Source organism: Gymnoscopelus microlampas (assembly GCF_963454915.1).
Source record: "Gymnoscopelus microlampas genome assembly, chromosome: 11".
NCBI lineage: Eukaryota > Metazoa > Chordata > Actinopteri > Myctophiformes > Myctophidae > Gymnoscopelus > Gymnoscopelus microlampas.
Genome location: NC_139948.1, coordinates 21,312,356 through 21,326,677, shown reverse-complemented (window position 1 = coordinate 21,326,677; position 14,322 = coordinate 21,312,356). Strand labels below are relative to the sequence as shown.

At 41.7% G+C, this 14,322-nt stretch overlaps 1 protein-coding gene across 5 annotated transcripts in view; it reads left to right on the top strand.

Annotated features, from left to right (window-relative positions):
- Positions 1-14,322, top strand: part of spag9a (sperm associated antigen 9a) — a 50,609-nt gene that overhangs the window by 13,555 nt on the left and 22,732 nt on the right. For 2 of the 5 annotated variants that reach the window (XM_084072855.1, XM_084072853.1), the window contains exons 6-16: positions 1,390-1,476; positions 3,582-3,717; positions 4,964-5,057; positions 5,473-5,594; positions 6,667-6,678; positions 8,014-8,071; positions 8,953-9,105; positions 10,130-10,181; positions 11,000-11,130; positions 11,571-11,627; positions 13,768-13,935. In XM_084072855.1, the coding sequence (XP_083928981.1) occupies positions 1,390-1,476; positions 3,582-3,717; positions 4,964-5,057; positions 5,473-5,594; positions 6,667-6,678; positions 8,014-8,071; positions 8,953-9,105; positions 10,130-10,181; positions 11,000-11,130; positions 11,571-11,627; positions 13,768-13,935 (1,070 nt within the window). The remainder of the gene's footprint in view (positions 1-1,389; positions 1,477-3,581; positions 3,718-4,963; positions 5,058-5,472; positions 5,595-6,666; positions 6,679-8,013; positions 8,072-8,952; positions 9,106-10,129; positions 10,182-10,999; positions 11,131-11,570; positions 11,628-13,767; positions 13,936-14,322) is intronic. The other 3 variants (XM_084072857.1, XM_084072854.1, XM_084072856.1) reach the window with 2 other exon arrangements.

The following is a 14,322-nucleotide window of genomic DNA, read 5'->3' as shown; positions in this document are numbered from 1 at the left end:
TATCACCTCTAAAGGTGGTTTTGCAATGTGCTGTCCTAAGCAGTGATAGGAACAAGCTTTACCAGCCATTGAGACCTAGAGGTATTTCATCCCGTTGCGTCTTTCTTCAAACTGGGACATGAGCTCCGGGCCGCAGTGCACTATGGGAGCTGTGCCACTGCATGTCTCGCAGCCAGTCACTGACGGAGAAAGAGCACAGCTGGAACGTGATTGGCCGTTACGTAATAAGCCCTACAGGACGTTCTTTGTTGAGCCGTGGCCTTTTGAAGGCTTTTGAATGGCGTCCCTGTGACATACAGTAAAATACCTATTAATGGGTGGGCTAGCGTTCTCTCACACTGTGTAACTGCACAAGTACTGGTTAATGATGTTCCTGGTGTCATGATGTCAGCATAAATCATTCCCTCATTGCTTTTGACACTGGAAGATGTATTCATCCTAAATCATTGCAAATTGCTTCATTCAAAGCTTCATACTAAGTTCACACTGAGACTTGCTCGCTATGCAGAAAACAACCTTTTTCCACGTAGCTTACTAAGCCTTGTCCATTGCCGGAGCGGAAGAGGTTGCTGCAGAGCAACACGGTGAAACAACGCAACTGTGACTACTAGTTCAACACATTATATCGTTGCTGTCGGGCAGAAACCTCTTATCTCCATATTTCAACTTTTTAAATGTTTTCGTAAATGAATGGTCTACTTCGTCATGCTACAGTGTCACACAAAGTCGCAAACATATGCGATCTACAAGCTCAAAGTGTGGCGGATTGCAACACGCTTTGAGCTTGTAGATCTGCTATTTTTGCTATTTTTGAATTTGAATCCTGAAAAGTAACAGTTTTGGACATTATTAGGTTCACACCCGACAGCAATGATATGGCAACGCCATCCAGCAACGTTTTGTGATAGCCAGTGAGATTGTTATTAGAATAAAAAACAACAGGTCCATCTGCTCAACCACAGCAGAACACAGAACGACAACGCAGACCTGTGTCCGTTGTTTTGCCATGCGTCAAATCTCAGTGTGAACATGGCCTAAGAATGGGCTTTCACTTCCACTAGACAGCCTTTAGTTCAAATATTGTTTTGCAAATGGATGACATACATAGATATCTCACAACAAAGACTGTTAAAATCTCATTTGGGTCCCTCTGAGTGTAACGTGCTGTCTATGCTACGGTTTGGCAAAGACGAAATAATGACTAACAGTTCTGACTTTCAGCCAGCAAGCAATGCACTCATTCACAAGCACTTAAACATCTACTGTACGCACGCAGACAAATCTTATATCGATTTACAGAGAGACACATCTGCTTCATGCACCGCTGCTGAATTGCTACCGCAGACATGTTCCTCATTGTAACTGTCCCCCCTCCCCCCTCCCAAGCAGTTGGACTCGGACAATCCTCCAAAGAAAAGGGAGGGTAAGAGTACCCAGGACACTGCTTGGGGGAATTCACTGGCAGAGGACTGCAAGGTAGATGGATGAATGCTGACTGGCAGAAGTATACCGACAGCACCGTTGCTTGCACGGGCCACAAGCAGCGCAGTGTTTGTGTGTCTGTGGGCTTGCAGTAGTGTCCTCCGTTGCGCCGCTTTTCATCTTTTCAACAGCATCACCTCAGCCTTTGTGCATCCGGTCTCCCTCTATAGTTCACCACCCACCAGAGCTACATGCAACCACGCTCTGCATTTGGAGCAAGTCAGAGCTTTCCAAATTCAGGCATACGGGAAAGAATGTTGTGCCACTTTGAGCAGTGCACATACATGCTAACTATTAGTAATTAAGTTGCAAATGGGCTGGTTGCATCTGGCTGTTTTCATGTTGGTGAAATTGCATGGTAGTTTCTAATTCACATGCTTTATATGTCATAGTTTGGCCTCTCACGCTTATATTTTAGCTTCACAGCTAATTATATTCAGGATCATATTAACATTTCTCAACATTCTTAATTTCTTTCATCAATAGTTGTTTTGGAGAGTAGTGGTTTATCTCTGTGTTATTTTTATGAGGCGCTAGGCCATGTCTTTGCTATTTCCATTCTTATTTCTGTTCTTTAAGTCTTGTGTGGATCTGTGGTGTGTTTGTTGTGGCGTGTCAGCGATAGAATGGCGCCCCCCCACTGTATTCATGGATTATGTTTCTAGGTTTATCTGTGGATTCTGTGGACTTCTGTCTGTGCATTCCTTGTTGTTGTTCCGTCTTCCAGTCTGTTTGGTGCTTATGTGTTTTTCTACGTGTCTATTCTTACCCTTTTCCTAATTCCAATTTCCGAGCAACAATTTTCCATAGCTTAGCTGTCTAGAAATATTGGTGTTTCATTTAAATACGTTCCTCTGGAATTATTAGGAACTTTATCCCGAAAGAAAAATCTATAGGTGTATTTTTCCACTAGTGGTGACTCTGCAATGAGTCATGTTGTAGAAATTGGACTCTCCTCTGTTATGTGTACTGTACAGTGATACTGTGTTGTGTTGTGTTGTATGTATTGTAGTGAGTGTTTAGTGTTATTTAGTTCCTATTTGCTGTATGAGCTCCAATGTTCAGCCTGCCAAGCTCCCATTCTGGGCTATTCACCTTATTCCCGGCTTTCGCCAGGGCACCGCCATTGCCTCTGCAGGGGGCACCATTGAGTTTTTCTCTGTGTGCTGCTACTGTAGGTGTAATGCAGGTAATCAGTGTGTTGCCAGATTTTGCAAAAGAAACAAGCGGCCAGGTCTATGAAAACAAAAGAAGCAACTAGGCTCAGTTTTACCACTTTACATCGGCTATTTGAAAATAGCAGATCAACAAGCTCACTATGTGTCACATCACGACACGTTATGAACTTGTAGATCTGCTATTTTCCAAAAATATTGGGGAAAAGTAAGATATTTTAATGTCTGGCACCACACATTTTCCACATTTTATTAATGTCCCTCTTGGGACATGAATAAAGACCTTGAACCTTGATTTTCAGATGGGGGTCTGCGACTTGACATGAAAAAAATTGGGAACCACTGGTTTAAAAAACATTGGAAAGCGAGCCCATTTAAGAAACTACACTTTTAAAAAAAGCTCCAAATTGCTTATTATAAGCAGACGTGTTAACACTGGTAAACAGTAAACTCATTTATATGGGGCTCCAGAAGAGCTTGGGAGCCTTTCTTTGGTGTTTCGCCCAGGCGGACAGGGTTTTGAGGTTAGGTTTAGGCATCATTTCTGTGAGGTTATGGTTAGGGTTAAGGTAAAGGTAAGGGCTAGGCATAGTGTTTGTGAGGTTAAATGTTAGGGTTTAGAGTAGACGCAATCAAGGCGAAACACCAAAGAAAAAGGGAGCCCCCCGCCCCCCAGCTCCCCTACTCCCCTAACTGGCCACGCCCACAGTGGGCATGGCCAGGCCCACAGAGGGCAGGAATAAGGTGAATACTGTCTTGTGTTGTGGTTCCTTTTGTCTTTTGCACCCTGGTGTCCCAATGCGTGCTTACATGTCTTTGTTTTTATGTTCAAAATGTGGCTGTGGTTCCTTTGTGGGGAAAAGTTAGTGTCAGCCTTGGAAAAAAAGAAAATAAACCTGTCTGATCAGCCCCTCGCCGTTTCAGGATGAGCTGTCTGACTTCAGCGGCTCTAAATCGGTCACGCCCATGTCCGCCGCGGCCTCGGACATGGAGAGGGAGGATGGGAGCAGTAAGAGCATGGAGGTGCAGGCTGCGCCCGGGACCCGCTCCATCTCTGTGGGTGAGTCAAACACCTGGCGTCTGACAGCCACACAGTAAAACTCTGAGGTGTTGAAGGTCATATTTATAACAGTTGTATTTATTTATTTGCTTTTTCCCTCCCCTAATTTAGTTGTTATGTCAATTGATTTCTCCCCACACACATTTCTGTGAGTCGTTTTAAAATGACCAGCTCAACAAGATCTACCCACCAAAAAAATCAGTGTGAAATTATTATCCCAAAACATTTTACCTGGCGGGGGGCCATTACATATACGTCAATTGCACTTTGAATGGGAAATAGTGTGGAAATAATAGTCTTCCTCCCATTCTGTATGGAAGCGGTAGGTTTTCGGGAACTTTGCCTCGCACATTTTTATATCATTTTGTAATGCTACAGTACTGACGTTTGCAAACAGTCTTGAAAACAAAGCATAGCATTGCGGGTTTGTCTACTATAGAAGCCGTGAAGGAGGCCGACAGGCCCTTCTTGATGTCAACCAATCAAGTCACCTTAATTCAAGTGGCAGATGCCAGAAAAGTAGTTTTGAGATTTTTGTTCATAAATATATTTTTATATTTTAAAGGTAGGGTAAGTGATATTTTTGGATAAAACATTTTTTTTTGTTAAAAGGCTAAAGCTCTATATTGTGATAGTAATCATACAGTAGCTATAGAGTGTTTGCTCAGTAATAGGGGTCTCTGCGTCTCTCCAGCTCTTTAATAAACAGAAAATACATTTTCACCACAGGGCTTTTAAAAAGGGGTCGAATAATGGTATTGCTTTCCTTCCCCAAAAAGTATGATCGTGAAAGAATCATTTTAATAATTTTACCGGGACCAGACTGTTGTTTACCTGCATAAGCTTGCGGCCACCATTATCCTTGTGTGCTTCTGTTTTTGTTGGGAAAGGTACTTTCTTTCCCTAAATAGATCAATTGAGGCAGTCATTGCATTACAATGTTACAAACTACAAGATTGCAAGATTGCTTGATATGAATCAGGGAAATAATGCATAAGAGTTGTTGTAAGTGTGACATCTAGTGGCTGAATGTACTCTATTGCAATGTAACTCTGAGAGTGAACAAGTGGACCTGTATGGGTGCATTTAGTACACTCTCTGTTTTTCACATGGATAAGTGAACACTGGGGATTAGACTGTGTAGTAATTGTCGGATCATCAGAGTGAAAATCAAATAGTTCAACAAAAGTTCACTCGGTCACTTGTCCTATAATCTCATGGCTGTCGTGGTATTTCTTGTGTGTAGGTTTGCCCGAGAAGGAGGAAAGCTCCGATGTGCAGGATATCATCGAGTCGACCCCGGAGCTGGACATGGATCTCAGTGGATACAAGGCATCCAGGTAGTGCAAACCAGGTTAAATTGGTTATTCTGAACTGGGACGTGGGTTTGGTGTGATTAAGAATGTGGGGAGACATTCACCGTGCCTAGCCACACGCAGATGTGAAAGGTTTAATGGCTAACTAAGCATGTGAAAGTTATATCTTTCACATGCTTTTTTTTAATAGTGGTTTTGATTGCTCCATTGATCAGGCGCCTCTCCCTCTCTCTCTCTCTCTCTCTCTCTCTCTCTCTCTCTCTCTCTCTCTACATTTCTCTGTCTCTGCACAACCCCCTTACATCTATGAGACTATCATGCAATTTCCATTTGACCAAAAGAAACATACACCGTCGCCACACCAGGTCTTAATGGGTTAAAGTCAAAACAAAAGCCATGTGCAGTGAGAACTGATGTCAAATTGTTATTATTCCTCCAGCACTCCCACCAAAGGCATTGAGAACATGGCATTTGACCGCAACACAGACTCCCTGTTTGAGGAGCTGTCATCTGCAGGCACGGGGCTCATCGGGGACGTGGATGAAGGAGCTGACCTGCTGGGTGAGTTTACACAAGTTACAGAACACAGCCACCATGGTCCTGTCAACACCACACCACACTGTAACGGAATATAGGCTTAGCATGTTCTTATATCCAGTGGTGGAAAGTAACTAAGTATGTGTGCTCAAGTACTGTACTTAAGTACAATTTTGAGGTACTTTAACTTTACTGGAGTATTTCCAATTTGCAATACTTTTACTTCTACTCCACTACATGTCAGACGCAAATATTGCAGTATTTTACATAAGTAAAACATGTTAGTACTTTTTCCATCACTGGTTGTATCTCTGATTGCTCTTTTGTTGTACTGGATTGGTTTAAGTTTTTGACGGAAAAAACATCTGGGTGAAGCAAGCAGTGAAGCACACTGACACGAATAACATTAATTTTGTCATCATCTCCTTTCTTTATGGTTTTTGCGTTAAAAAGGAATTGCAGTTTGAGTTGAACCATACCCGATCAATCACCCATCCTGCTGAGTACTTTCATAATGTAAAATGTAGGCCTTTTCCCCTGTGGTTATGTTATACCCATCAGGCAAACAATAGCTAACCAACTTTCCAACAGGATTTAATGGTCAACAATCAAAATTACTATACTTTTACCTTTATAATTCCTTGTATGCTTGAATGAAACAAAGGCTTTTACATCTAAACTAATCATTTAACTTGTTTAAAAATAAATAAAACAAATAACCAAGGATTTTTGGTGAGTCTTAAAAAAGAGTAGTTCACTCCTGACTCCGCTTGGTCATCAAATTATTGGCTTAGGAATGCGACAAAAACATAAATAAATCATGAATTCAAGTGCTTCATGGGGTGTGTAATTAATACAAAATAATTATTTTTTGGGGGTGAACTACTCCTTTAAATAACAGTTAACAAGCTGAATTTGCTGCTTCTAGCACCAGTTCCTGCAATGCTGCCAGACGCTGTTAGGTGCCACAGCAGCACTTATACGTTTGGCTAGCTCTGATGTTAATACAGAATGTTAGCCTTCTACCATTGCTGCTGCTAACCCCCATCTCTCTTTCTCCTGTGTGTCATCCTGTGGCTTTTGTCCATAATCCCAGTGGAGTATTCCGGTGTGTATGACCTCCAACCTCGCCTTAAACAAAATGTTTCTCCCTTAAGTTCCCTTCAGCCTCTACTCTCTCTCCCCCCCCCCCCCCCCCCCCTCTCTTTCTTTCTCGCATTTATCCTCTCATCTCTACAGCTCCTAGCTTCTTTCTGTGTTCCGCTTGATAGCGGTTGGCTATCAGTTTAACCCATTGAGACCTGAAGCCGATTCTACAAATGTCTTCTAAATCCCAACAGTTTTCTGAAAAAAACATATGTTTCTATATCAGCGGTTCTCAAACTTTTTCACGTCAAGGACCCCCAAAATTATATGTATTTGGCCGCCGACCCCCATCTCAAAATGTTTTGTTCCAAGGGACCCCCAGAAGCAAAGAATAGAGTTAAAAATATTTGCTTTAAACAATATATATTCAAAGATTTGCACACATTTTCACGATTTTTCAAAAATAGCAGATCTACAAGCTCGTAGCACGGCACCGAGTGCCGCGCTACGAGCTTGTATATCTGCTATTTTTGAATAGCCAAAGTGTAAAATAATGTTTTTTTAGCTCAAATCAAGAAGTGACACAGATGCGTTCCAGGTCTTAATGGGTTTAAATGCTGCACAGCTTAAAGCTTTTCAGCTGCCTTCTTCTTTTGACACATGCTCCATCCTCCAAGCTCACAGTAGTGCTAATGTTGAGGCAAAGTTAAACAGGCGCATGAATGGAGTTTTTATATCGGCTTTATATTTGGATTTTTAACAAGGAGGCATAAAGTAATCCTAACTCTTTTTTCCTTGGGACAGATTTAATATTTTGCCTATGGTTTTGTTTGTTTATCTGTTTTCCTACTGACCCTGTTGTATCTATAGACCCAACAGCATCTCTTCCTCATTGCTTATGGAGTCAACGGCTAAACGTCTAGCTCTGGCTCCTCCATCAGTTTATCCATTCCTCTGTCTCACACTCTCCATCTCTCTCTCTCTCTCTCGCTCTCTCTCTCTCTCTCCGTGCTTGACTTGGATTGCATGGTTTTCTCAGACCTTAGTTTGCTTGGTAAGACCTCACCCGCTCTCTCCATCCTTCTCCAGTCCAGTCTTGTGACGTGCCTCGTGTTGTTTTAGTGTTGTGTTTGGTTCTGTATCTGTACCTGTACAGTTGATAGCTCCTTTATTGTGAACGCTAAAAAAATATCTATCCTAGACGATATTTCACATCCCATGTTGTGTCTTTATATAGTGAGTTTTAGTTTGGTTCAATGTATGAATGTATTATAGTCACTCCTCTAGCTGATTGTTGTGAGATAAATGATTATTTTTCCTTCAATACAATCCCAATACTATAATGTTTTGTGTTCAGGTATGGGCCGTGAAGTTGAGAATCTAATTCAGGAAAACACGCAACTGCTGGAGACAAAGTAAGTGGTAAACTATTCTGAATCCCTTCCCCATCAGTGTATTTAGTGTATGCTATTTCATTTCATACTTGAAAAAGGAAATAAGTAAAACAATAATTGTCCCACAAAGCACACTACTACTCAGTAGGGAAGGGAAGATATGAAATTTTCATGTCACGATTGTTGTGCCCAAAATAATTGCAATTATAACTCTTAAAATGCCACTTTTGTTAACCACCTGCACCCCAGCATCCATATTCTGGCGGGGAAATTAGCTAAAAATAGCGATTGCGAAGATTTGGTGTACACGGAAAAAAAGTGGTTCAAGTACAGTGCCAACTCAGGTCCAGTGTATGAAGGACAATTTCACGATTAATTAAAATCTCTGCGATATGATTAAAGTGAGCGTTTTTTACCGTGATAAAAGATAATAAGGATTATTGTCCCATCTCTAGTACTCAGTGACAGAAGATTTAGAATTTAGAGTCGTCCCAACAGAGATTGCAACAAGCAACCATCCTGCCACCATCCACTATCAGAAGGATGTTGTCTGAGACCACTTCCTTCTGGGCCTGTTGTGTTATTTATGTCAGTGGTTCTCAAACTTTTTGATGTCAAGGAGACACGAAGTGACGAAGAAGACACGACGGACACACGGAGACGGACACACAAAGTGACGCGCTATGGGCTTGTAGATCTGCTATTTTTTTTTAATCGTGGGTGTCCGCGGCCAAGTATATATATATACGTTTGGGTGTCCTTGACATGAAAAGCTTTGAGCACCACTGATATAGCAACATAACGTTTTACAGTTACTGTTAGGATTTAGAAGACATTTCTAGAATGGGCCTCAGGTCTTCACAAGCGGACACAAAACCTTTGCTATCCCTTCCTTTCCATAGGAATGCTCTGAACGTGGTGAAGAATGACCTGATCGCGCGGGTGGACGAGCTGGCATGTGAGAAGGAGGTGATACATGGAGAGATGGAGGCCTTGCTGCAGGCCAGGTCCAAGCTGGAGGACAAGAACAGAGAGCTGGAGGAGGAACTCAAGAAGTCAGTATAGACGCTCTCAGTCTGTAAACAATAACCACAGCTGTGCTGAACATTCCAAACCTCTGTGAACTCACTGTCAGTGGTGGAAAAAGTACTCACATTTTTTACTTAAGTAAAAGTATCAATACTGCAATGTAGAAATACAAGTAAAAGTCCGGAATTCAAAATTGATTTGAGTAAAAGTACAAATGTATTGGCATCAAAATGTACTTAAAGTACCAAAAGTAAAAGTACTCATTGTGCAGAATGTCCCGTTTCAAGTTTTCAAATGTTTAAAAATCTTTTGAAAATAGCCAATCTACAAGCTCACAATGTCCTTGTAGATCGGTTATTTTCAAATGGCCGAAGTGTATATAGGGCTGAAGTGGTTAATGTATGTTTTGTGATAATAATCAAAATCTACAAAGGAACTAGTAACTAAAGCCTCGAAATAAATGTAGTGATGTAAAAGTACAATATTTGGATCCGAGAAGTAGTGGAGTAGAAGTAAAAGTATTGTAAGTTGTAAATAGTAAAATAAAGTAAAAATACCTCAAAATTGTACTTAAGTAAATGTTAAGTTAGTTAGTTAGTTATTTTCCACCACTGATTATTATTATTGTCTCTGCCAGACCAGACAGCCGAAGGCCGGAGACTATGTTTTTGCTCCTGTCCATTCGTCTGTGTTTGTGTGTGTGTGTGTGTGTGTGTGTGTGTGTGTGTGTGTGTGTGTGTGTGTGTGTGTGTGTGTGTGTGTGTGTGTGTGTGTGTGTGTGTGTGTGTGTGTGTGTGTGTGTGTGTGTGTTTTCTCCTACAACTTTTGTCTAAAACTCACACAAATTGTATTCCATTCCAATTGTCTATAACTGGCATCTAAAATGTGCAGGCCATGTTATTTAACCCACTAGTGTAAACAGCTGACCGGGTGTTGATGAGTGTTACACATCTCCAGCAACAATAGAATGGATATTCTCTGTGCTTTGTGGCTTTTCGCTGCGCTGAAAGTATGAACATGGATGTACAGTAAATGCGTGATCTTTTCCAGAGTTCGAGTGGAGATGGAGGAAGTGAAGCAGAAATCTAAAGATGATGAAGATGTGAGTGTTTTTATGATTTAAACTGAGTTTGACACCCCCCCTCCCACACGCACGCACGCACGCACGCACGCACGCACGCACGCACGCACGCACACACACACACACACACACACACACACACACACACACACACACACACACACACACACACACACACACACACACACACACACACACACACACACACACACACACACACACACACACACACACACACACACACCTGCAGTTGATAATCATACCATTCATTTGCTAGCATCAGGTCTGTCATAATTTGTAACCATTGCTGGGCAAGTCACTAAAATAAATATGCTACAAATAATTACTACACAATAATCAGTTATACTACTTGTTAGTTACACTGCTTTTGTGTTAACTGTAATCAATCACGGTAAGTGGACATAAAAACAATTTTAAGTCCAAATTCCAAGTCCAAATAATATAAGTATGCAATTGTAATGATGTATACTGTTACTGTATATACTGTAGGTCCAACATTACCAAACTTACAACAGTGATCATCATTGAGTTGGACTGCTTTGACTGACGAAAACAATCCAACTGATTTTAAAATATGCAGATAGTGTAACAGACAAGCATCGCCATCAGAGGAAATAATCACACATATTAATTTGGCTAATGATTGCAATAGAGAGGGAATAATAGCCTGACATGACAGCAACACCCTTTGTTCTTAACAACGTACTCTGCTTGTGACTCATCACTCAACTGTACTTGGACTGCTTTTTTCCCTTGTGTGTGTGCGCGTGCGTGTGTGTGTGTGCGCGTGTGTGTGTGTGTGTGTGTGCGTGCTGCAGAGTGACGTGCCCACTGCCCAGAGGAAGCGTTTCACCAGGGTGGAGATGGCCCGTGTTCTGATGGAGAGGAACCAGTACAAGGAGAGACTGATGGAGCTCCAAGAGGCTGTACGATGGACAGAGATGATCAGGTGATGAGATGGATGGATGGAGCAGATTGATTGATTAATTGATTAGATGAGATTATATTAATGAAACCTTTGTTGTGGTTCCTGAAGTGGTACCAGTAGCCATTTTCTATAAGCTTTGAAAGATGTACTGGCTCAAAGCACGTCACTTCGTGCTGCGCTACGAGCTTGTACATCTGCTATTTTTGAGCATTTTTGAAAAATCTTGAAAGAACTACTGGTTTAGAAGGCATTTGTTGGGCTACAATTGTCCATTTTGTATAAATACTGTACTTTTCCTCTATGTAAACTGTTTACAAACTGTGTCTGAAATGTAGGACAGCATGCTGCAGATGGCATTCTGTCTGTTCCCTGACTTCTAGAAGCAGTCTACTAGAGAATGTCTTGAAATGCACAGTCATTATAATTTAATGTAATGATATAACCTTGTTTTCTCTTCCCAGGGCCTCTCGGGAGAACCCTGCTCTCACAGAGAAGAAGAAATCCAGCATCTGGCAGTTGTAAGTCCCCTGACTCCCCTCAAATTAATTTATAAAAAAAGCTGGAACCAATAGTATTTGTCTCACTGGATGTCTTCCTCTACTTTTTGTTTCTTTCTGAAATATGCTTATTTTACCATATACATTATACACCCATTCCAAATTAGCTGCTGTTAAATTCCCTATGATAAAAAAAAACTCCTCACATTTCCTTTTCTGTTTGTTCTCGGGGATGTGCTATTGAATTGGCAGCATTAGGTAAACTCAGTCTGTCTTTTCCCCTGACACCCCCCATCACTTCCTCCATCATGGATAACCTGGATCTGTCCTTCTCCTTGATGTTTTCCCTCCATGCATCAATCGCTGTTAAAAAACAAACGCAGACTCTGGTTTCACATTTGGTACGGTTGCTTCCAACCGTGGCCGAGGGCGATCTCCTCTCCCCCACCGGTCAGCTTTCACATTAGTAATGTTTTTCCGTATACCCGAGTACACTTTAAACCAAATCATTCTTTGATACGCATGATATGATATAGCATGATATAATGATATATAATTATAAATCAGTCAGCTTCTCTGTTGGGATCCACACCTACAGTAATGCGTACCATACCCGAGTACAGATGAACCATACTCCCTAGACAACTTCTTCCAAGCGCACCGGTGGCGCGGATCACCGCACCGTACCCGGGTACGGTACAGTGATCCGTAGCGTTCGTATTAATCAGAACATCTGGCAAGTGGACCCCCAAGTCCGGATCTGAGTCCTTGGATTTCCCTGGCCTGTCTCCCCTGGCCTGTCTCCCCTGGCCTGTCTCCCCTGGCCTGCATGGTTGTCTTTGACGATGTCCTACTTTCTCACTCCACTCACAAACGTGAAGAAAATGATAATGCACACTCACACACACACACACACACACACACACACACACACACACACACACACACACACACACACACACACACACACACACACACACACACACACACACACACACACACACACACACACACACACACACACACACACGCTAAATATCTAATATTTGAACATATATATATTCTTAAGCGAACATTTGTAACTCAAATCTTTGCTTCTGGGGGGTCCCAGATTTAGAAAACATTTTTAGAATCGGCCTCAGGTCTTTATGGGTTAAACTGGGGGTCCTTGAAATATATATATATTTTTAAGTTGAGAACCCCTGCCCCAGGTCTCCCTGCATGCCTAACCCTATTGCACTGTGATTGGTGGTGGAAGTGGGGTGAGCCTTGGTTTTCTGATCCGTTGGGTGACTCCCTCCTTGCTCTCCCCCTCTGTCCAGACTCACTCCCAATTTTCCGCCATGATCTGAAAAGGCACTTCTTCAGACTCCACCTCACCCCCCCCTAGCACTTCACTCTCCCTGTAATGCCTTCCTGCCATCTTCTGCCTCCATTGATACTAGCGATTGACCAAGATGTGGCTACCATGCAGTCATATCCTGGTCATTCGTTCTCATGTTTTTATTACTTGAATTTGTTTTCTTGACCACAATGTTAAGAATGAAATTTAGAGAGCATGTTATTTAACCCATTAAGACCGGGAACGCATCTGTGTCATTTTAAGATGTCTTTGGCTATTCAAAAATAGCAGATATACAAGCTCATAGCAAGTCTTTCAATATATATGCAAATCTTTGAATATATATGTTTTACATTTGTAACTCAAATCTTTGCTTCTGGGGGGTCCCTGGAACAACATATTTTACAAATGTTTGCTTTAAAAAATATACATAAATATACATTCAAAGATTTGACCGTGACCGCAGTACGGTTCTAGGATCAGATTTACTGATTTACTGACTTATTTTGAAAAGCCAAAACAGATCCCGAAACAGCAGCCAGGGAATTTAGTAAATTCACACACTTTTTTGTGATACGGTGAAATTATCGTATATTTTGGCATTTTGGGAATTATTGATCATACAGAGGGTAAAATGATCGTACAAACTACAAATGCGATAATTATCGTACATCTGGCAACACTGTTACCTTGCTTGTTGTAAGTCGCTCTAGCATAAGAGCGTTTGCTAAACACCTAGTGTTAATTGTAATTTTCCCGTTTCTCTGCGCCGCTATTGGCTGTCTGCCTCTGTCACTCCCCGGGCCTGGACTCCTGTAGCTTCAGCAGACTGTTTAGCTCCTCCACCTCCACACCCCCTGCTCTAAAGAAGGCGGAGGCCCAGTCCAACGTGAAGTACAACGCCCCGGGCAGCCTGGTGAAGAGGAGCAGCACCTTCTCCCAGTTCCCTACCGAGAAGTCCAAGACCTTCGACTTCCTCAATGAGGAGTGAGTATACTGCTCAGTGGTGGGGAAAAGTACTCTTTTTACTTAAGTAAAAGTATCAATACTGCTATGTAGAAGTACTCTGTTACGAGTCCGGAATTCAAAATTGACTTGAGTAAAAGTACAAAAGTATTGGTATCAAGATATCACTTAAAGTGCCAAAAGTAGAAAGTACTCATTATGCAGAATGTCCCATTTCACAAGTTTTCAAATGTATAAAAAGTCTAAAAATATTTTGAAAATAGCAGATCTTAGGGCTGTGAATCATCTGCTATCTCACGATTCGATTCGATTCCGATTCTTGGGGTCACGATTCCGTTTTTTCCCGATGTTTTCACTTTAAGTTCCTGTTTATCAGTATCACAATGAAAACTTCATTCAAGGTTTTAA